Below are 23,594 nucleotides of genomic sequence, written 5' to 3' on the forward strand. Positions count from 1 at the left end.
CTCTGCCTCTCTCTCTCTGTGTCTCTCATGAATAAATAAAAATAAAATCTTAAAAAAAAGTAAAAATGAAAATGTTTTAAGAAGTCATTATGATGAAGATCAAGATTGAGCAGCAGAAATGTTGAAGTATATGCTGTAAATTTCTAAAAGACTCCAGAGATGAACAGACTGGAAGGAAACAAAATAGAGACAGGAAAGCAATAAACTTTTAAGTGTGTATAATAAACTCACACAATCAACTTAAATATTTATGAAGACTGGTCTGAATACAAAAATACAGTACAGCTAGAGCCTACAATACATTTACAAATCATAAATGTTTATTGTAAGGGGAATGATCTTTATAAAGAAAAGCTTCAGAGGGCATATTAGATTTGTTGACTTTGGTGTAATCTAGGAAAAAATCAAGATGGTGGCTGGGTAAAGGGGAAACTACTAGCCTCTCTTATGTTATTTTTTTCCCCACGAAGGAGAGCACAACTGAAACCTTCACACACAAAAATAATCTGATTGCTGATGACCCAGTGTGAGCCTGATGCTTCAGGATTTTAATTTATGTAGTATATGGTGATGATATTCTTTTTTTTTTAATTTTTTTTAAATGTTTATTTATTTATGATAGTCACAGAGAGAGAAAGAGAGAGGCAGAGACACAGGCAGAGGGAGAAGCAGGCTCCATGCACCGGAAGCCCGATGTGGGATTCGATCCTGGGTCTCCAGGATCGCGCCCTGGGCCAAAGGCAGGCGCCAAACCGCTGCGCCACCCAGGGATCCCTGGTGATGATATTCTTGAGGAGAAAGAGAGAAATTATTCTTACCTTGTCCATATTAGGCCACTTCATGCACATAATTGATTTGCTTATTTCCCATCCCTTCTCTCTTCTTCCTTTCAAATATTTAGCTACTTTGTGGTCCTAGATGGTTCATCATCCTTTGTCAGTATCTCTCAGTAACTTTTTTTTTCTTTTTTTTTTATTTATGATAGTCACAGAGAGAGAGAGAGAGAGAGAGAGAGAGAGGCAGAGGCAGAGACACAGGCAGAGGGAGAAGCAGGCTCCATGCACCGGGAGCCTGACGTGGGATCCGATCCCGGGTCTCCAGGATCGCGCCCTGGGCCAAAGGCAGGCGCTAAACCGCTGCGCCACCCAGGGATCCCCTCAGTAACTTTTTTTAAACATTAAACATTCTCTATGACTTTATCAGATGAATAGAGTTAAAATGTTTTATTCTATCTCCAGGGACCCAAAGGACTTATAGTTACAAGACAAGAAGGATTTACCAAAAGACAGCCAACAGGGCAAAAAGATTATGACCAATCTATCCCCCCAGTGGGTCCAGGAATAAGAAAGGGGAAAGAACTGGGTGGACGTGCATTGATCACTTTAGTATGCAGGGCTTAGGCTCTGGACAAACATTGTTTCATTTACTCTTACAGCACCTCTACAAGGCAGGAAATCATCAAATCCATTTTAGAGATAAGGAAACCAAGGACCGGTTTTGTCTGAATCCAAAATGTATGCTTTCCTTCATGCTAACAATCTGTTTGAATGTCGGGAATACATCAGGGTTTGTCTTCAAGTGGGGAGATTACGCAGGTACAAGGAAGATACCAGAAATGATGTGAGAAGAAATAATCATCTTCGTTTGTTTATATTTATTCTCCAGGGGCATATTGGGAGGGAGTCAAACCTCTATTCCTTTCAACAACCAGCATTCAATCTTTGAAATAATTTATGAATATATGATCTATAAATGTTTCTTTACTGTCCCTCATGTTCCTGATATTATTCTAGGCTCTATGGCAATAAAAATGAAAAAGGCCTGGTCCCAGGTCTCAAGTAGTCCATTGCTTAGTAAAAAAGACAAATAAGTCAACATGAATCAGTTCAGGTTACATATCAGATTATTTGAATTCACAAAGGAATGGACACAAAGAGAATACCTAACCTAGGGTGACCAGAGAAGGCCTCGCAAAAACAAAATATATGAACAGAATGAAGAAAGAATAGGAATTTTCCATGCATACAAAACATGTAAGACTCTTACAGGAGATGCCGTGGTTGCTGTTTGGACTTCATTTGGAGGATGATAGGGCATCATTGGTTTAGGCAGAATAATTTCATCAGCCTTTCATTTGGGGAAGGTGACTCAGGGGGTAGTATGGAGGATGGGCTTATGGAGGGCTCTTCAAAAGGCAGAAGACTCTTACAATGAGGAGGTTAGTGTGTTGAGATACAATACAAAGGCCTGAACCAGGGAGGTAAAGGTGAAAATGAAGAGAAACCATGACTTAAGAGACATGGATGACATTGAATACATATTCATTCAGTGTAGGCAGTAAGGAGAAGAAGGACTTTAAGACGATCCCTAGGCTTGAGCAATCTCATGGGAAGATGCTAATATTCATCAACCTAGGGAAGAGAGGAGGTTTTGGGAGTTGGGGGAACAGTTCATTTGGAACATTCTGTTTACAGAGCAGGAGAGAAAAGGCTGGACTCAGGGGAGGGGTATATAAATGTCAGCAGTAGCTAAAACTATGGAGAGTGAGAAAGGGAGTAAATGAAGAATCCTGGAGCATGTCAATGTGTAAGGTACTTGTGATAAGTAGATGAGGATATAGCAAAAAGGACCAGAAAAGAGGGAACTTATCCATAGAGCAAGAAGACATGGATCAAATGAGATAAAGATGTGAGTACTTCCAAGTAGTACAGAAAAGTCTTACTATCAGATATTATAATTAAAAACCCATGGCTATCTGAAGATCATCACTTTTTAAATTTATTGAAATTCCCGTTAGTGGACATACAGCTCAATATTGATTTAAGGAATGGAGTTCAGTGGTTCATCACTTACATACAACAGCCAGTGGTCATCATAGCAAGTCTCTCCTTAATTCCCATCCCCCATCTAGCTCATCAGCCACCCACATCCCTCCACCAACTCTGTTCTCTATAGTTAAGATTCTCTCCTGATTTGTTCCCCCCCTTTCTTTTATCCCCCTCCTCAAAGATCAGCATGTTGATATACAAAATAACTTTCAACCCAGTAGGGCTGCCCATTCTCTCCCAAAAGATTTAGGATTAAGAACCAGACTAAGTTGTAAGAAAAATAAGATGATACTCTGCCAAGAATAGCAAAATCACCAAAGATTAAAGCTGATGTGATGTCAGAGGTACCAGAAGGAATAGTGCACTTTGATTGATGTTAAGTACAATAGGTATGTAATGGTTACCCAGCAGACAAGTGGCCTATTCTCCCCTTAAGGGGGAGGAAGGCCAATTCTTCCCAAGGCCACGGCTGGGTAGACCAAAGGGAGACACCTGCTTCAAAGCCAGCCAGTGCTTTGTCTGGCCTATGAAGATAAGATGGTCTCTGACAAATAAGCGCTTGATAGCTGCTGGGCTTTAGAACTGAAAGTTTGCTTGGAATTGGAGCAGATCTGTCCCATGGCAAACCAAAGTCACATATAAGCTACAATTATGGGTGAGGCAGTAACCAAAAGAAAGTCAAGGGGGAAAACAAAGCATCCGTAAATAAGATACCACGCATGTGGAAAGAGAAAACGAGAGGGAAAGAGACAGAGACCCTACAATTATCTACTTAACCCCAGCTTCTGTCCTGCATTTCCCGGGTTGGACTCTGGAGACTCTTCTATATCCCTGCATGGGTTGAGTGGATTTGGGCCTTTTGCAACTGTTTTGTTCAACAGTACTAACATTTGTTGAGCGTCTACTTTGTGCGAGGCACTGCTCTCTGTGCTTTCCATGCGCTAATTGATGAAACCTCACATTACCCTATGTTATGTCCATTTTACTGAAGAGGAGATTCAGGCAAAGAGAAGGTAACCAACTTGCTCAAGATACACAGCGTATAAGGGTGGACCTTGTCAAAAATGACCTTTTCCTGCAAATGTTCAGATTTCTATTCTCTTGAACACACACAAATGCCTATGTAGGCTAGCCCAGCACTGCGCTAAACACAAGGGAGGTGGAAAGAGAAATTACTCAAGTCAGAACAGGTTGTTGTCCTCCTCAGGGAGCTCTCCATGCAGTAGAGGTGAAGCACAGAGAAGCCAAAGGAGGAAAGACAGGAGAAGAAGTGGATGGGGTGGGGGGGACAGACTAGGGAGGGAAGGGGAGTGGAAGGCAGGAGAGGGACAGACAAAAAGTATCAGTCCTGGAACAATAGGAGCAGATAAGAAGCAGAGATGAGAATAACGAGCAAAGGAGGCAGGCAATAGAAAATGAAATCAAAAATAGAAAAAAAAAAAAACAAAAAAAAAAACCAAACCCAGCTCTGAGGTCTGAGGAGGAGCACAAACCGCTGCCTGGACCTCGGGAGGCCGCCGGGAGCAGTCTCAGTTTAGAAAGCGGATGCTGGGAATGCGTGCCAAGCAGCCTCCGATACCACAGTGGTTCTGAAGGGCTTAAGTCAACAATAATTAAAGGGTCATGGAGTGTGGCAAGAGGTCCAAGTGGGTTTTTGAGGAATCCAGGAAAGTGCTCATTAGAGAAATAATAGGTTTAAAAATACGTAAACTTACAGAAAGCATGTTTAAAACATGCCAGGCCTAAAAGGCATGAAACCACATTATAATTGTTCCATCAAGTAAGAAAGGGGTCCTATTTCCCTTTCCTCCCTCTGGCTGCCTCCTAAAGGGTCCGAGGTTCCTCTGGGGGAGCAGGACGGGCAGGGGCCATGGTAGCACAAGGGGGGGGGGCCCACACTCCAGGGTGCGTGGCAGAGGCAGCCGCCGGGAGAGGGCAGAGGGGTCACTCCACGATGACCACGGCGCAGGGGTGGACTTTCAAATGACCAGCTGGAGGCTGCTGTTTCTGGTTTAGAATTAAAGCGTCTGGAGGACTGTACGGTTGATCAAAGTGACCTGAGTTCTCACCCAGAGGCGGGAGGAGAAATTTCCTCCGGTGAAGTTTTAAGAGACTGCAAGGGACAAAAATGAAGTTACTCTTTAATTACATTTCATGCGTCTTGCCCTGTGCAACATACTGATTCAGAAAGCCACCCGTTCCGGTCACCAGCATCGGTGGGGGGATCAAAACCTCCTATTTAGGAAAATCAACACATACAATAACACATGTCCTACCTCGATCCTTTTTCCTTCGTGGTGCTTTTGCTAACAGCAGTATTTCGTCCAGAAGTAGGTTCCAGTTTATCTTCTGTGGGAGATCCAGATCTGGTACTAAAAGGATAACTATTTGCTCTCATGACAAGGAAAAACTCATCATCGATTTCAGTCACATGAAAAATAACAAAACATTACATTTGCAAGGCATTTCGTAATTTCGAAGGCACGTTGCTTTGCCATTTGATGCCTTGGCTCCCTTCCCTGTTGTGAACGGGGGCACCAGGCATCACTCCATCTACAGATAATAAAACCGAGCCGGCTCACAGCTCGAGGGCTCACTGTAGGTTCACGGCACACAGAAGGTAAAGCCTGCTTTTTTTCCAGTGATCATTTCCACAGTGATTTAAAAAAGCAATTGTGAAATTACAGTACTATACGAATGAAAAGAATTAAGTTGCCCAAATCTAGACTCTGCATTTGTTCTTCCTCCCACCTTGAGGGCAGAATTATTTGAGTCTAGGCAAAATATCATTCTCTTACTTTGTCTTTTCTTTGCTTACTCTTCTTAAGGAAGATGAGGAAGAAATACTCCGTCCATAACCAATATCTGATGATTTGTCTTCCATAGATGCAGGTGGAGAACTAAAAATTTTACACATTTGAAATTAGACACAAATTAAAATACTTCATCTGTCACTATGGGATTTGTCCTACAAAACACGTCCTTTTCCCCCCCTGGAAAATCATATTTGGAGCTGACATAATGTCATCTATGGAGTGACAAAATGAACACGTAAAGGAGAGGTTAAGGTAAGATGAAGAGAATATTGTAAAGTTTTTCGTGAACTGGAACAGGAAATATTTTTATAAAATGTGTCACATAAAATACACATGACTATTTTAAAGAAGACTTTTGAAGCTTTAATTTTTAGCTTTACTATTTACTTCTTATTTTATATTAAAAAAAAACCTTTGGGCAATGGTGGGAGTCCAGCATGCGGTTGCGGAGCCCTGTAAACATAATTCGTTTTGGTTTGCTTCTAAATCTACTTACACTTTCTTCAATTACTTCATGTTACCAGAAGGGTAAGAAGCAGTGACTACAGAAATACATCTGGAACTAAGTGGTAAAGGGAGTCAGAGGAAAAACCATGTTGGTGGTGATTTCACGGTCTTTACGATGTCGGGCTATGAGTTTACGGACCGGTGTTCATTTTCAGGGTGATGCTAAATACACCGGGCAAAAAAGATGCCATCCTGGGAATCTTAAATATTTACACAACGATGACGGACAAACAAAAAACACTGTGTGCCTCCCCACATCGCTCCTCCCCTCCCCCAAGAGACTCACACATCAGATGATTTACTGTTCACTAAGAGTACAGCACGTAGGTCACTTGGTTCTTGTAAGCAGAGATCCTTCAAAGGCAAGAGTTTGGTGCCGGGATTTATCTGTAGATAATTTAAGAACTAAAAAGTAATATCTGCATGTGTTATATGGTTTTAAATGAAGACTGATGTTCTCGACTGTTTGAAGTAATGTCACACACACATATGCAGTTAGAAATAGGACCGTGAACTTTTGGGCATCTTGCCTCCAGCTCCCCACAATCTGTATTGCCTTATACTCTCAGCTGTTTCACACCACAGTGATCCGTAGTGGAGCTGAAAGTAGTTGAGTTTGCAAATCCCTCTGTAAACGTAAGGGAGAATGGGTTGTCTGTAAGAGTAACTAATTACCAAACAGATGACTAAAAATGCTGTGAGGCTGTCTAAAAACAGGCTGGGCAATTGGCAATTTTACCAGCCTGCTGAGGTGGGTTAGGCCACACACCTTCTGGGGTCTTCTCCCAATCGTATTATCATCAGATCCCTCTCTCGTCCAAGATACATTTCAGGATCCTTTAAAAATCAGATAGATCAGGTCATTTTTCTGAAGTAGGAAGTTTTCCTACTTCATTCAGAGTAAAGGCCAAAAATCCTTCTGATAGTCCACAGATTTTACACGATCTGGTCTCTCTTTACCTCCCTGATTTGGTCTTTATGAGAAGGGCCCTAGGTTCACTCAGCTGTAGCTATGCTCACCTCGCTGTTTCTTAAGAATATGCCAGGCATATTCCCTGCCTGGAAAGCTCTTCCCCCAGCCGTCCTCACGGCTAAGTCCCTCACTTTCTCATTTTTGCTCAGGTATTCCCCTCTCCGTTGAGACCTACCTGACCAGTTTCTAAAATGAACATTGACCCCAGTACCCACTCAGCACAATAGAGCCCTCTTATCCTGCCTCTGCTCTACTCTTCCCCCTAAAACTCTGATCATTTTGATCACGTGAGATAAATTATTTACCTATTTGTCATGTTTACTGTTTATTGTTTGTCTCTTCTCACTGGTGTCACGAAAGTAGAGATCTCTTTAATTCACTGACATTTTCAAACCCACGGTATTAGAAACTTCATAACTACTGAACGAATGAATCAGAGAATTCTCCTTTACAAAGAATATGGTTTCATTAAATTTTTAAAAAACTGTATGAACAAATACATTTTGTCACAGCTTTGTCTGATCCATGGCAACACTGTTCCGATAAGTGTTCTCTGCTGGTTTTTCTGCTCATTTCCTCATTTCTCTCTGGCATCTTTGTACTAATAATGTTGTGCCAGTTCCTTTTGAAATATGCATCACTGAGTGAGATGGGCTTTGTCAGAGCAGTGATTTCTCAGTGGTGTGTGTGTGTGTGTGTGTGTGTGTGTGTTATGACAGGTATGGCAGTGGTGGCAGCTGGGGAAAGCAGAAAGAAGAAGAGCAAGAGTCAAGATTTAGGCTAGCCATTTTTCATTATTTAGAATGTCTCTAGGGGCACCTGGCTGGCTGGGACTCTTGATCTCAAGGTGATGAGTTTGAGTCCCACACAGTAGAGATTACTTTAAAAATAAAATAAAAATTTAAAAAATTGTCTCTAATTCTGTTGCCATGATAGAGTGTTTCCTGCAAATATGGTTCAGCTATGTGATTCTTTCATGGCCCTGTTTCCTCTGCCTGTTTGAACCAAGCTGGTCCAGGAGGGCTCCTGCTGCCAGCCTTGCTCGTCCCAGGTCCTTGGGTCCTGTACCTGCCTGGCAGAGAATTTGGCTTTTGCACTTCTGAGCTCTCCTCTCACCTGAGGCAACGATGGTGCTTTCTGAAACCTGCCACCACTAGCTGCCTTGTCCCTCTCTGGGCCTATGTTTTCTCCCTTTTCATTCCTCCTCCTGTACCCTTTCTCCCTGATCTCAAGGAATCTTAGTAACTTCTACATTTTTAAATGAAGTCTGGGTCATATCTGGTTCCTAGTTTTGCCTAAAATGGCATTTGTAGATTTAAAAAATTTTCCCTGGTCTCCTTCCTGCTTTTGGTTTCCAGACGAAAGGAAAATGCTGGCTTTAGCAACAATGCCAAAAAGTCCTCAGAATGCTACTTTTTAGCTTCTCATTTCTCTTGACATAACCTTGAATTATACTATATAATGTTTTTAAAATCGTAATCAGAAATGCAGCTTAAATAATGTTCTTCTATATTACATTTTTAAAATCTGGCATTGCAATTTGATTAGTTTCAATTAGATTATAATTAATAAAATGAAACATTTATACTTCTGTCCTTATCACTAACACTGAGCCCTAGAAATAATAGAACCCCCAAACAGAAAATGCTCCTTCTTTTATATCTTCTCTGAAACTTGAGAGTAGCCTTAGCAAGCCGATTCTACTCCAAGTAATCAGATTCTAGTTAAAACTGTACAGAAATGCAAAATCTTATAGCCAGATAAAGTCACGAATAAAGCTCCGATTCCCAAATTTCTGTCTATAAGACTATATATTCTGTTAGGTAGTTATAAAATTGCCATGTAATGGCATCATGACTGAAGAAGAAATGATCGCACATACTAAAATACAAATTACCCGACCCGACTTACCCGACCATAATCATAGAATCCATCATTAATTATGTTACTTGATGACAAATAGCCAGTCAGGCTATATTTCAGAGACAGGTAGTTGTTGAGCAATTTGTTATAAGCTGCCTCACTGAATTTATTTTTTCGACTTACTGATAGATTAATTTCTTCAAGGATATCTAGAGCCCTGTCAATAAGACAAAAAAAAGCATTATTTGCTTTATACAAGCAATCCAACATTAAGTTCTCATTTATATATCCGGCCAAGACCCAGAATGAAGAATTGAGATGAGAAGGTTAAAGACACCTCACGCTTTTAGATAAAGTAATACAGACAGAATTATGAAGATGGATCAGTCCTTTTAGAGAGTATATATGCCATGTAGGGTTTCATATTCAAACAGCTGGAAAGGACACTGGGTGAGGAGCTGAAAGTCCTTCATTTAAAGCAAAATTAGGGGCACCTGGGTAGCTCAGTGGTTGAGCTTCTGTCTTCAGCTCAGGGTGTGACCCTGGTGTCTGGGATCAAGTCCCACATCAGGCTCCCAGCGTGGAGCCTGCTTCTCCCTCTGCCTAGTCTCTGCCTCTCTCTCTGTGTCTTTCATGAATAAATAAAAAAAATCTTAAAAAAATAAGGCAAAATTAATATTGAGCCCCAACTTTTTCAGCTAACCGGGCAATACACACAAACATAAAGATGCCTAGAAATAGTGTAAGCCTGTCATTGGAAACCGAGAACCCTATTTGCCAGTGTGTTCAGGCAACTCACGCATCTGCTACTAATGGAGGAACTGCTTTCGTGGGGTTGGTTAAATGCCTGATTCTGATGGAAAGCTTTGTGTGAAGGAGGGAGAAAGAGGATATGCAGTCAGGGCTCACCCATTTTATTTGAGCTTCAAAAGTAGTGAGACAATCACTCGTGAGCAATGGCAGAGGGAAGGGAAAAAGAGGCATTGATGGGGGTGAAAACGTGGAGGTGGTGAGGGGGCAGCAGAGAAGATGCTTTTGTCAGGTGCTGGTGGAGATCACCAGGTGGGAGGAATGAAGAAGGGCCCCCCTCCTATCTGCTGGGACAGTCACAGCTCCTGAGGGCTCAGCACCCTGCGAGTGGGACTGTGAACTCTGACTTTCCTTGGGTGCAGAAGAGTGTACCTCTTCATCTTCTGCTCTTCCTCTTACCCAGAAACTCCTGGCAGCTCCACTCACCCAAGCCTGAATAATTCAACAGCCATCAGCTCATCATTGGCGCAGACCATCACAGCCCAGCTGGCGTGCCTTCTCACTTCATCATTCTTGGAGCACAGGAGCTCCACCAGAGGCTCCAGTCCACCTGAATTTCTTAACTAAAAGTGGAAACCAGAAGTCTATGCTTTGGGAGTACAGAACATAAACACTCATTTTTTAAAAAATCTCATTTGATTGTTAGAAGAGTTTAACTATGTGAGAACATTTTAGGATATTTAGATTTTATTACATCCAGGGGAAAACAATCTATTGCAAAACCTTATAGACAGGAGCCCAGGTTTCTGTTCAAGGTCAAGAGGGGGCTACAGTCAAATAATTGAGGGAGGTCATTGTGATTTTACACGGAAGGGAGACTGGGTGGAGAGCCTGTCCTCTCGCTCCCCTATGTTCCTTCATTCTGCTCATCAACATGGCTGTTCACTTGGCCCTGTGGTAGACAGAATGATGGGTGTCCTTTTCCCTGGAAAGGATTTTTGCCAATGTGCTAAGTTGCCAGTTTTGAGATGGTGAGAGTGTCCGGGATAATCAGGTGGGCCCAATCTATCTAATCATTACGGTCCTTATAAGATGGAATAAGGGTTCCTGGAGTGGAGAAAGGAGATGCGTAGAAACAGAGGTTAAAGTACTATCCTTTGAAGATGGAGAAATGGGCCAGAACCAAGGGATGGAGATGGATGGTAAAAGCTAGAAAGGGCCAGGAAACCGATTTTTCCTCCAAGTCTCCCAGAGGAACATAGCTCTGACAACACCTTGACTTTAACCCATAAGGCCTGTTTTCAGACTTCTGACCTCCTAAACTATAAGATAATAGATTTCTACTACTTTAAGCCATGTTGTGGGAATTTGTTACCACAGGAATAGGAAACTAATATAGTCCCCAAGGCTGGGCAGGAGGAACTGATACAGTAACATGCTACCCATGACACTGGACACTGCCACCAAATTGTCAGTGTGGCCAAAGCGTAGTGTAGCAATGCCCTAGAAAAAGACCAATTTTTGTTATCAAAATTTTTTTGATAGTGTCTTCTCTTCATTTCTCCAAGGGAGGAGTGAGAAAAGAGATAAAAAAAATAAGAAGAGAATTGGACAGAACTACATTAATTGCACTATTAAAGGAAATGCAGTTAATAAAGGTGGATTAATTACTCATGGATAAAATTATTCCAATTGGAAAAAAATCGACAGAGCTCTTATCTCACTGTCTGAAATGCAATACTCTATCATCCAAGCCTAGAGGACAAAAAAGAATATTTTATCAGTTTCTATGTGTAGTATCTGAAGACAAGAGCCCTTATGGGGTATGACTCACTTGATTCAGTCATTTTCTGCCAGTGTCCAGTGACATTTCCTTCTCAGGGATCACACTTTAATATATGTAACATTACAGCTTTAAAAAGTTTACTTTGAATCATCTTAGGCTTAGCAAGTCAAATTTCTGAACATTGTTATTTTTGAGTATAATACAGGATAGTCTAACTCCATGTGTTCTTTTGGCAAAGATCTAACTAATTTATTAATTACTTCACATGAGGGCACATGGGTGGCTCGGCGGTTGAGGGTCTGCCTTTGGCTCAGGTCATGATCCCGGCGTCCTGGCATCAAGTCCTACAGGGAGCCTGCTTCTCCCTCTGCCTATGTCTCTGCCTCTCTGTCTCTCATGAATGAATAAATAAAATCATAAAAAAGTAAAAAATAATTCCTTCACTCATTTACTCATTCTTTTAACAATCATTTATTAAGCAAGCACTCTGTGGCACATATATATTAATGGCATGAACACAGGTAAGAAAAACTCTCAAATCCTTTCCCTAAAGCCTTAAGGAGCTTATAGCCTTTCATAAAAGAACCATATATGCAAATCAGAGGACTAAGGAAGCATGTCTAGGGTGTAATGGAAGCATAGAGGATGGTGCTCCCAGCTTGAGGGTTGAAGAAAGGCCTCGTGGAAGACAGGATGGCTGACATGGGTTTGGAAGGTGAAGTGAGATTTTATCAGGTGGATGAAAGTGCGAATAGTTTCCAAGGGGTGAAATCAAAGACATATAAACAAGAGAACAGAGCATATGGACAGAATTACAAATAGTATGGTATTTCTGGAGCATAGAGTTATGCCTGAGAAGAGGCTTCAGGCACAGGTGGATAGGTGTGGGTCATTGGGAGCCCTTGCTCATCACGCTAAGCAGCTCAGAATTTTTCTTCTGGGGCAGTGGCATGCCACTGGGGACTTACAATGATGTGATGAGGGTCATATATTTGAAAGATTAGTCTGGAGGCAGTGTGGGAAGCAGGAGGTGGTGGGGTAGGGAGAGCCGGAGACTCAGCTGCACTATTCCAGGAAAGAGATGGACTATTCTGCAGACTGCACAGAGGTAGGACCAAAACGCTTGGAAGCCTAGCATAGTGCCTGGCACGGAGTAGATGGTAAATAAATATGGGGCAGTCTTGAGCCGCCTGGGCAGTTCAGCAGGTTGGGTGTCCGACTCTTGGTTAGACAACTCAGGTCGTGGGGGACAGAGCCAGGTGTTGGGCTCTGTGCTCAGCAGGGGAGTCTGCATGGGGACTCTCTCCCTCTGCCCCTCCCCCGACTCTTGCACATGTAGGCTCCTAAATAAATAAATAAATAAATAAATAAATAAATAAATAAATATTTAAAAATAATATTTGGTAGTCTTAGTGCCTTAATGGATGAATGCAAGTGAACTGAACCAATGGGAAGAACGGTGGGGATAGAATAGATACCTATGGGACAGAAGAGACAAGATTTGTTAGTCATCTGAGTGGACAGCAGAGTGCAAGAGCTTGGGCTCTGGATGGCATTCTTCATCCTCCAATTTACCAACTCTGCTTGGAGCACATTTTGTCTTTAAGCCTGAATTTCGTCCTCTGTAAAATGGGAATTACAAACACGGCCCATCACAAGTGAGGCTTAAATGCTTGTAGAGTGCTTAGCACAGTGCCCACTGCATAGTAAGTGCTCAGTGAGTGTCAGCTATTGCTATTTATATTGGCCGCAGGGGAGCAAAGTCCTAGGCTGTTTGAATGAGTGCCCTGCGACTGGTAAATATGAGAAAGGCAAGAGAAAAAAGGATGTTTGTAGGTTTATGTTATCTTTATGAACAGAACCAAACATACTTTTACATGACACACTTGTAAAAAAAAATGTAATTTTATGCTTTAAAACTTTGAAATATACAAGAAACACAAGAGTATGCGGAACCCATGTGTATAATGTAAAGCATTGTAGTAAGGACACACCTGTTTGTCTACTGCTCAGTTTAAGACATTTAAATGACCTTGAACCCCTGTTTGCTCCTCTCAATTACATCCACTCCCTTGATTCCCCCAAGAGGATTTCTTGAATTTGGAGTTAATCATTCTCTACCTTTGTCTTTATAGTTTCAACTTACATGTATGTTTACCTAAGAAATGTATTGCTTAGATTTGTATATTTCCAAATGCTACATAAGCAGAATCATAAGTATGTATCCTTTTGCAACTTGATTTTGCTTTATGCTCGAGATTCATCTCTGTCGGTATCTGGATCTATAGCTCATTCGTTTTAACTGATGTGAAATTCCCCTTTATGAGTGTGCCACAATTTATACCCATTCTCTTAAAAGAGAACTAGACAATTGGTGTGTTGCCAGTCGTTTAGATATAAACAATGCCTCCTGGTGCACAAGAGGCAGGAGAACATTTTTGGTATAATTTAGAAACAGAGCTGCCAGATTATAGGATATGCTCTTCTTTGCTAGATAATGCCAATCTGTTTTCCAAAGTGTTGCACCAACTTAGTAGATTTCATTTTTTAATTTTTTAAATTGTATTTGTTTTAGAGTGGTTTTAGGTTTCCAGCCCCTACTCCCAGCCCCCACACAGGAGCAGCTCTCCCATTATCAACATCCCCCACCGGACTGGTACATTTGTTGCAACTGATGAACATACGCTGACACATTATTATCACCCAGAGTCCGTGGTTGAAGTGTGGTCCCAGTTTTGAAGGATCTAAATGATGGGTCGGTTCAAACACTTGAAAATGTTTTGAATTAATCCACTCAGAGATAGGGACCAGAAACACTGAGAGAACAAATGTTATTAAAGCTCTCACCTCTGTCCGGGCCTCTACGTCGCAGGCAGTTGTAGCAACCATGAGAGCAGCTTTGCTCTGCACAACCGTGTTAGCAGAGCACAGCGGGCCGAGGAGGGCGTGCATGACGTCGTGGTTCTGCATTTTCACACGCAGGGGCTCCTGCATTGCCATGTTCGCTAGTACCGTAGCTGCATTGGCAATGGCTCCGTCCCGGTTACTAGACAGGATGTTTATTAATGGATCGATTCCATCAGCTTCAGCAGCAGCACTGGGTAAATGGAGGAGAAATGAATGTCATTCAACTGAGTTCAAGAAATGGTCTTCGGGGTGTACCACGGAGCTTATTAAACAAACGAGCACATAAGTACAGTTTGGGAAAGAAATTAATTTACAATGCAATGAACCCAGACTTGAGGTGCTAGTGATTTAGATGGAGTCTGGGAAGATGTCAGTTAAGAATGAATTTAAATAACCCTTTTCCTACTTTTACAGCTTGTAGTTATAGAAAACTGCACAACTACTTCTTAGAAACCCTCCTACAGCCATTCAGTTTTTAACTCAGTGATACTTACAAGACCAGGAAATTCTACTCAAAGAAAATCGATTAAGGTATTCTCAACTAGTGGGAAAGCAAAGCTTTATATTATTTTTATTTTTATTTGTTTATTAGAGAAGGGGAGAAATCGAATCTTAATCTGGGCATGGAGCCTGACTAGGGCTGGATCTCACAACCTCAGGACCTGAGCCAAAATTAAAAGTCAGACATTTAACCAGCTTAGCTACCCAGGTGCCCCTAGGAAAACAACACTTTGTTTTTTATTTTTTTAAGAGTTTATTTACTTATTCATGAGAGACACAGAGAAGGAGGCAGAGACATAGGCAGAGAGGGAAGCAGGCTCCCTCTGGGGAGCCCAATGTGGGACTCAATCCCAGGACCCCAGGATCATGCCCCTGAGTTGAAGGCAGATGCTCAACCATTGACCCACCCAGGTGCCCCGGAAAACAACACTTTAAATAGGAGGAATAAGTGAGTGGGAGATGCTCTTGGTTTAAGTTAAAACTCTTTAGCTCATCCTCCCCCTTTTTAAATAAGGTTGTTAATTGTAGGCAGAGGTTAATGCATTTGAAACCAGCAAAACGTTTTGGAGGTGTATGCTGCTGTTACAAATTAAACATCAAAGATCAAAGTCATAATATTGACATAGTAACTAATTTTAGTAATGTAGGCATATTCAGTTGCTAAATTTCCTACTTCTGCTATAAAAAGACCACAATTATCCATAAAATATATTAATAGTCTCACAAGTGATAAAGGCTAAACCTCTTTTTAACGAACGCCATACTTTCTATATAGTCCTTGCTTTCTAATCACTTAAAAAGCTCATAAAGTAGTGAAAATAGAAAAGGGGATCATTTTAACAAGCGGAAGATGATTTAATTATGTTCTTTAACATTTGGAATTGCTTCAAATAAGAGATGTTCCAAGCCATAAGGTACACAGAGCAACCTAGTTTCAAAGGAAGACCCCAAATTCTGTGTTAAAAACCCATTTATATCATCAAAGGACTAGAGGTAATCAAGACAATAAAAACATATCTGAGACTCCAATAATATGAACATCCCTTTAAGGTTTACAGCTGACACATATTTTTTTCCACTTAGGATCATATTAAGAACCAAAACTAAAAACAACAGGTGAGGCTGCATGATTCAGCCTGAATCACCCTGTATTCCGATGAATATTCCGATCATTAAATTTACTTAGGTAGCCACTTAGATTTGCTGATTGTGAAGGAGAAGTGACAATCTCAAGAATAGAAGTTATCACAACTGTCCAAGAGAGGGCACAATGTAAGTGAAGTGTCGCCGAGGAGAAAGGAAGCTATGCCTGTCACACAGACCAGTTCTGAAGTGGACCTAATGGCAGCAACTGGACCAGAATGAAATAAGGAAGGCAGGTGCTCCAGGGAACACAGGGCTCCCTCGGTGTTAACCCTGAAGGCACCTTCCACCTAGTTTGAATAAATCCGTCCAGAAAACACCATATTGAAATGAAGGCAGAATCAGAGTTTGGTTCCATTTCTACCCATACCCTAGTCCTTGGTATATATTTAATCCTTCTTTTGGTGTCTCCCATTCTTTTCCTGGGAAGGCATCCCTTTAACATCTGGTTAGATGACACAGACCAGAATTTGTTTATATAAAAATATTGGTAGAGAGGGCCTGCAGCTCCCTATGATAGCCTGAGGGCCATCATTTACTCTCCTTTCTAGGGAACAAAATAAACACTCTTAAGATAAGTTTTCTTTTCTTTTTAAAGATTTTATTTATTTATTCATGAGAGATACACAGAGAGACGCAGAGACATAAGCAGAGGGAGAAGCAGGCTCCCTGCAGGGAGCCCGATTCAGGGCTCAATCCCAGGACCCCAGGATCACAATTCTCTCTCCTATTAATCAGTGGTCACTTGTATATTAGTTTCTCAGCAATGTCTCATGTTTTTATTTATAGCTGAAATACTGAATTTTTTAAAGCTGCCAGCAAGAATGTTAAATTATGCATATTTTCTAATTAATATAGACGCAAACCTGCTCAAAAATCGTTTTATTCCTTTGACTTATTTTTCACGCGCTGAATGCAATCAGTCCCTTCAGCCAAAATACTTTGCAGTTTTTAATCATTGTGAACATGCCTCAGTTGGAAAGCACAATTCCTTTGTCACTTAGTGATTTTTTTCCTTTCAGAAGGTTCACCTTTCAAAACATCCTGGAGAATCAAGGAGGAGCACACTGTGGAGTTATTTCATTGCAACCCTGATAGAAGCTACAAGTATTATAGGTAAATGCATACCAGGAAATTCTCCAGGGGTTTGTCTTTTGTATGCATCAGGGGTTTTCTGGAAAATTCAAGTGCATACATAGGATCACACTCTGTTGTTTCAGTTTCTCTTATTTATTCAAAACAAAACAGAACACAAAACAACAACACACACACACAAAAAAACGGGCTGCGAGATAGAGGAATTTTCATCAGATGTGCCTCTGCTCACAGCCTTTGTGCTTGGGTTTCGCTTCCTCCTCTCTCATGGACAAAGGCATATTTTGCCTTGGCTCATTTATATCCCTACCTTCTGCTCTTTTCTGTGCTCTTTATGAGCCAGTAAAGAGAAGTACATAAAATCCTAGCTGTTTAAGAAATCAAAGATTCTAGTACACAGCGGAACATAGCTTTTACTAAATTGAACATAACTGCCAGCACCAAAGACAAATCATTCGTGTGCAGCTGGGAGAACAATTTGCATTGTACGTACATACCTGCCCATAATATGCTCTGTGCGGTCTGTTTAAGTGTAAAAAGCATAACTGAGATTAAGTTATTATGGTGGAAAAAAACCAAGCTATTATTCTTACCTAAAAAAACTAATTTCATTATAGAAATAGAGCACAGACTTTATATTTTTTTAAAACAGAATCCCATTAATTTCATGTTTCAAACCGAAGACATTCTGTTTTATTTTTCTCTGTGTCTACTATGTACACAAGCTGAAGTCTGTCATATTTTAAAAACACATTTCCGTTTCCTAGATAGTATGGCATTATCCAAATGAACGGGACAGAAGTCAAACTGCTTTGTTACAAAATCCAGAATTATAGGGCCATATGTCATCGTGATAATCAGAAAATATTTTGATTTTTACTATCATTAACCTCCATCAGTTGAAGTTTAATCAAGTAAGAGTTTAAAACGTACATTCAGAAAAACTAACTAAAACCCAAATATGGGAAAATATAAAAACATCTGTTTATATAATTTGATACACATAAACAGAAGTGAAGTTCGATGTGTCATGTGTATCCAATTTATTACCAAGTCCTGACTATTTTCCTCCTCCCTATTTTTTTTTTTAAAGATCCTGTTTATTTATTCACAAGAGACACAGAGAGAAAGGCAGAGACACAGGCAGAGGGAGAAGCAGGCTCCTTGAAGGGGGCCCGATGTGGGACTCGATCCCAGACCCTCAGGATCATGACCTGAGCTGAAGGCAGACGCTCAACCACGGAGCCACCCAGGCACCCCATTCTCCCTATTTCTTGAATCTCTCCCCTTTCCAGCTCCATTTCTCTGATCCAATCTCGTCCACATCCTCTCTTGTGAATTATATTCCCTTCTAACAGGTCTCTCCTCTCCCCCTCCAATCCTTTCTCCAACTTAGAGCTAAAGTTTTCTTTTGAAATAATAATCAGATTATTATAGTTATATATATCATGCACATAATCAGATTTCTCCCCTATTTAAAATGTTTCTGGTTTCACATTGCTCAGGATGAAGCCCCAAATTTCTCACATGGCCCCCAAAGCCCTGCCTGAGTCCACCTGCACCCCCACGCCCACCCTCTCTCATCTTTACCTGTGGCTCTGTGCTCTGGGCCTCTCTGGCGACCTGCAACATGCCAGGGCTCCATCTTACCTCGGGGTGTTCCCATATGCCCATCCTTCTCACTTCCTGATGACTCTTCCCCCCAGATAATTCCCATTCACCTTGCCAAGCTCAACACAAACACCTCTTCCTCAAGGAAGCATACCTTGACCCCCCAAACTACATATCATGTGTCTCTTTTCCACATGAGCTCAAAATCATTTGTTTGCTAAACATGTATACATTTTTTAAAAATGATGTTTTGGCTCAAATGGTCGCATAGAATGCAACGATCTTTTTTTTTTCTTTTTTTTTATTTATGATAGTCACAGAGAGAGAGAGAGAGAGAGAGAGGCAGAGGCAGAGACACAGGCAGAGGGAGAAGCAGGCTCCATGCACCGGGAGCCCGACGTGGGATTCGATCCCAGGTCTCCAGGATCGTGCTCTGGGCCAAAGGCAGGCGCTAAACTGCTGCGCCACCCAGGGATCCCTGCAACAATCTTAAGATACTATTTTACAGAAGCTTGTTGTGGAAAGGAGTTTACCACAAAGCTTTTCATTTAAATCCTGGAGCCCACAATGAAAAAACACTTAATAGCATGGATACTAAGAACATGGTTTAAGGAAAAATACGATCACTGAGAGAATACTCTGCTATCTCATGTCTGTGTGTCTTTGCACTCAGGTTTTCTCTGCCAAAAGGCCTGTCGCTACCCATCCACACCTCTGCCTGGGGAACTGGAGCTCACCCTTCCAAACCTCCTCAGCTGTCCTTTCCTGTTCAGGGTCATTCTGGTCCATCAGTGCCTCTCCTTGGTATTCACTCCCCCTCTCGCTATGTCTACACTGGTCCCCACTTCTTAGAGGCAGTACTTGACTCTTATTTCTATGCCCAGTGCTGAGAAGATCAATATATTTAAATGGACTTGACTCAACTCAAGGGGAGTGCTGAAGAAAAGTTCAGTAGGAGTCAAGAGAGGATGAGAGAAAAATCAGCGTTAAGTTTGCAAGAAGGCATAGGACCCAACACAACCGAGATCTCTGCTTGTATCGCTTAGAGCTGCTCTCCCCATCCCCAATGCTTCCCTAATTATTTAGTGAAATAATTTTGATATGGAGTTTGGCGAATCATATCTTGGACTTCAGACGTCTTAGGGATTGATCTCTTTATATATCAAAGGCTGTCCATATTTTGTCTTTGCAGACATCGTTGACTCTGTTTATTTGGGTCGTGTCATCAGATGACACCATTTGGTACTTCTCAGAAAATCCTTGCTGCAGTTTGGAGGTTCACGTGTAACCCATCTGCAGAGGCTGGTTACATGAATCAAGGGTGACCTTGGGCAGTAGAGAAATCTGTTTAACAGAGCCCACATACAGGGTAATATGTGGAACCCGATGGAACAGATGGTAATATTGGCAATCAGAACCTTGTTTGTTAACAGTGATTACAACCATTCCCACCAGCATGACTTTTCATATGTCTCTGCAAGGTTTGTCACACCAAGGAAGACATACCGGTGGCAGACGCGCTGCAAGGGGTCAGGAGAGGTGCTCCTGCACAGGCTCAGGGGTGGTGTGTTTGAGCCTCCCCAGCTCCCAGCGAGTCTACACAGGCGCATGGGGAGGGGACCCTGGCCGGTGTGATAAACAGGTCTCCTGGTTATCGCAGCCAGATTTGGAATGCTGTGAACAGGATTCCTGACTCTCATTCCAACCAATTTTTCAACAAAAGTAATGATCCAAGAAGTCGAGTGTGTTCGTTAAATCGATCAATTTCTGAGTACATCCCAAACAGCTATGACCCAGCCGCAGCCCCACAGTCGCAGAAGAAGGGGGATGTTTGCCCTCCAACTCGGGCTGAATTCCAGGGCTCACAAAAGTAGTCCAGAGAATTTTCTCCTTTTAAAGAAATAGTGTTTAAAGAAACTTAGTAGTAGTAAGGGAGAGAAGCACAATTCATTGTGGGCAAATGCTTAAAATGAAAGGTTTTTAAATTTATTTTTAAACAATTTTTGAAAGTTTTTTTTAAATAGTCTGTATTTATGAAAGCAAAACCCAGCCACAAAAACAAACGCACGCAGTTTTACATCCTATAGCAAAATAGGAAAAAGGTGAAAAATAATTTTTTTAAGTAGGTAAAATCGAATTGCTTCTCTCGTACTGATGTATCTCAGTGGCATAATTTTGAGGCTTCCAGGGTGTGCTTTTCTGCTACGGTTGCTATGACATCATGGTTTCTACAGAGAAAGGGGCCAATTGCAAAGAGACTAGTACATGCTAACCCAGCACCTTCTCCAACAGCATGCAGGTTTTTGTTACCAATTATGAGGCAGTCAATCAAAGTCTAGGGAAATCAAATGTAATTTTCTTACAAGTGACATGGAATCCTTATTGACCTATCTGTTCAATTGCAATACTTCACTTCCATACATGCCACCGTCTGTTTCAAAAGCTGGACTGCCTGCCCAGAATTAACTAGCTGCCATCAGGAAAGAACAACCGTCTTCATTATACATGGCTGACTTGTCTCCTGATAAAGTACTAATAATGGTCAAGGTGTTGGAATACTCATAATAAATGGCTTTTGCAGTTACCAAATGTTTCTGTTTCACTGGGAAATCAGTCTATTTACGTATCTGTATGTGACAAGTGACGCAATCCCAAAGTAATTAGAGGTACCATGTTGATTTCCTTAACTAAATAATAAGGATGCTGCATGCTTTCGTGTGACGGCACATGAAAACCCCTGGCCCTGCCAGGGCTTCTTATTCTCATCAGCTCTAATGTCATTTCTTCAGAGAGGCCGTTTGACAAGCTTTGTGTCATCCCCCCCGACCCCTCTCACAACCCCAGTGTCACGCAGGCTCCTCTCTAGGACGTTGTGCTACTTTATTTAATTGATACTGTTATCACTTCTGAAATTACCTTCTTAAAGTTACTCCCTATGGTCTGCCTCCCTGTGCGAAATGTAGGTTTCATGACAGCAGTCTGATGGAACCTTCGTTGTGTTCCCTAGGATATCCCTGCAGCCTACAATAAGGCCTAGATGTAAAGAATCCCCAAGTAATGGTGAGAGAATTACAAAAGAAACCTAAAAACATAACTTCCTTCACCTTTGAGACAAAATGATGAAAGTGGTAAAGAGTGGTCCCAGCTAGTTCCTAGTGGAAGTTGTGCTCAAGACTCCCTATGATACTGGATAGAGCGTAGTCAGATGCACAAAATATAATAGATAACCTAGGCTCGCTTTTCTTTCTTTTATAGTGAAGAAAGATAACATTTAGAGAGATTAAGACTTGCTTGTGAGGCAAGTCAACAACCAACACAGGATTAAAAGTCCAGTGGTCTTTTAGTCTGTAAACTTTTTTACAATCATCAATTGACAATTATTTTTTAAAGATTTTATTTATTTATTCATGAGAGATACACAGAGAGAGGCAGAGATATAGGCAGAGGCAGAAGCAGGTTCCCAGTGGGGAGCCCGATGTGGGACTCTATCCCAGGACCTCGGGATCACACCCTGAGCCAAAAGCAGACACTCAACTACTGAGCTACCCGCCACCCAGGCATCCTCACTCTGGGGATTTAATAATATATTCCATATCAAGTACTAGCTCAAGGCCTGGCTCACACATGCCAGCTATCATCATCACCACTGTCTGCTGACATTCAGTGAACCACAAGGCAGAGACTTTCCTATATCCTATCTCACTTGATTTCTTGTACCATGGAAAAATATCATATTTCCAAATTTACATGTGCATATGAAATTTTCAGACTTTTTCAGCTAAGTGGTCAAATCTCCTACACCTGCAGGGGTAGAGCTAGGACAGTTTCCTCAGGAATCTCACCAAGGTCTCTCCCATTTAGGTGCAGCCAATAAGCAATAAAGGCCATTTCCAGAGAGGGGGAATAAAAAGTCGCAGAAAATGATTAATATAAAAAGTCAAGAATGGGTAAAAATGGAATTTATGTAGGCTTTAAGTACTGCTTCAAAGTGAGAGTGTGAGAGGAAAAAAAAATCACACAATAATTTGATAATTCTCTGTGAAAATCAGTAATATTGGAAATTAAACCTGAAAGAGGTGCCAACAACTTTTTAAAAAGGTTATGCAAATGTCAGTCTCTCCTCTCTGGGTAATAAAAGCAGCATAGACAATTTTCTAAATGAACATTTCATGGGATTCACAAAGCCTCACAAAACTAATAGCCAATAAAATTTAAACTGTGAAGACTGACTAGGCAACAGCTAACACAAAATGGAGATATGGAATCAATCTGTTTTATTGTAAAATCCAGCTTTTCATTCTATATCTTTCTTCAAATCCAGTATGATTTTTCCAACCTATCATAGCCTGTGTCAGAACAACATTCTATCAGGCAGAGAAGGATTCCAGGTGCTAACAGGTAGAAATGAAAAGGACCCACTCAGTAAAGTTGGATGGTAATAATACAAGAATCAATTTTAGATTTACCACAAAGAGTCTTCCCATTTATTTGATCTATTAACTTCAGAAGCCTTTTAAAATAGTCAATAAACACCATAAGTTCTTTGAGGTATCGTCCTCAATACAAAAGTTTGAAACATCCTTCTACAAAACTGAATTTCCTAAAAAGGTCATGAAACGAACTCAATTATCTTGTAGGATGCTCCTATTGTGAGTGGTCTAATTAAAAGGAGGTAGCATCTTACAACGAAGTGATGCTAATAAGAATTTTAAAACAAAATAATCTTTTCTATTACGTGGAGTCAAGAGCAAAAAATCAACTCCAGAGTGACTACAATAACAATGAGATTAATTGATGCCATCCAAGCATATGCT

At 41.2% G+C, this 23,594-nt stretch overlaps 1 protein-coding gene and 1 long non-coding RNA gene across 23 annotated transcripts in view; both read right to left on the reverse strand.

Annotated features, from left to right (window-relative positions):
* Nucleotides 1–23,594, reverse strand: part of ARMC3 (armadillo repeat containing 3) — a 101,860-nt gene that overhangs the window by 21,804 nt on the left and 56,462 nt on the right. For 19 of the 22 annotated variants that reach the window (XR_003142877.3, XM_025463952.3, XM_025463955.3 and 16 more), the window contains 6 exons: nucleotides 14,371–14,620; nucleotides 10,224–10,360; nucleotides 9,036–9,204; nucleotides 6,438–6,538; nucleotides 5,627–5,728; nucleotides 5,105–5,212 (listed from right to left, as the gene is read on the reverse strand). Coding sequence is in view for 21 of the 22 variants with exons in the window: in XM_025463952.3 (XP_025319737.3) it covers nucleotides 5,105–5,212; nucleotides 5,627–5,728; nucleotides 6,438–6,538; nucleotides 9,036–9,204; nucleotides 10,224–10,360; nucleotides 14,371–14,620 (867 nt within the window). In the remaining variant the exon portion in view is untranslated. The remainder of the gene's footprint in view (nucleotides 1–5,104; nucleotides 5,213–5,626; nucleotides 5,729–6,437; nucleotides 6,539–9,035; nucleotides 9,205–10,223; nucleotides 10,361–14,370; nucleotides 14,621–23,594) is intronic. The other 3 variants (XM_025463954.3, XM_025463972.3, XM_025463974.3) reach the window with 1 other exon arrangement.
* On the reverse strand, nucleotides 6,741–9,025 carry LOC125753435 (uncharacterized). The gene is made up of 3 exons (XR_007405294.1): nucleotides 7,430–9,025; nucleotides 6,921–6,988; nucleotides 6,741–6,779 (listed from the first exon to the last, which is right to left on the reverse strand). It is a non-coding gene; the product is annotated as an uncharacterized LOC125753435 (long non-coding RNA).

Source organism: Canis lupus, chromosome 2 (genome assembly GCF_003254725.2).
Source record: "Canis lupus dingo isolate Sandy chromosome 2, ASM325472v2, whole genome shotgun sequence".
Taxonomy (NCBI): Eukaryota; Metazoa; Chordata; class Mammalia; order Carnivora; family Canidae; genus Canis; species Canis lupus.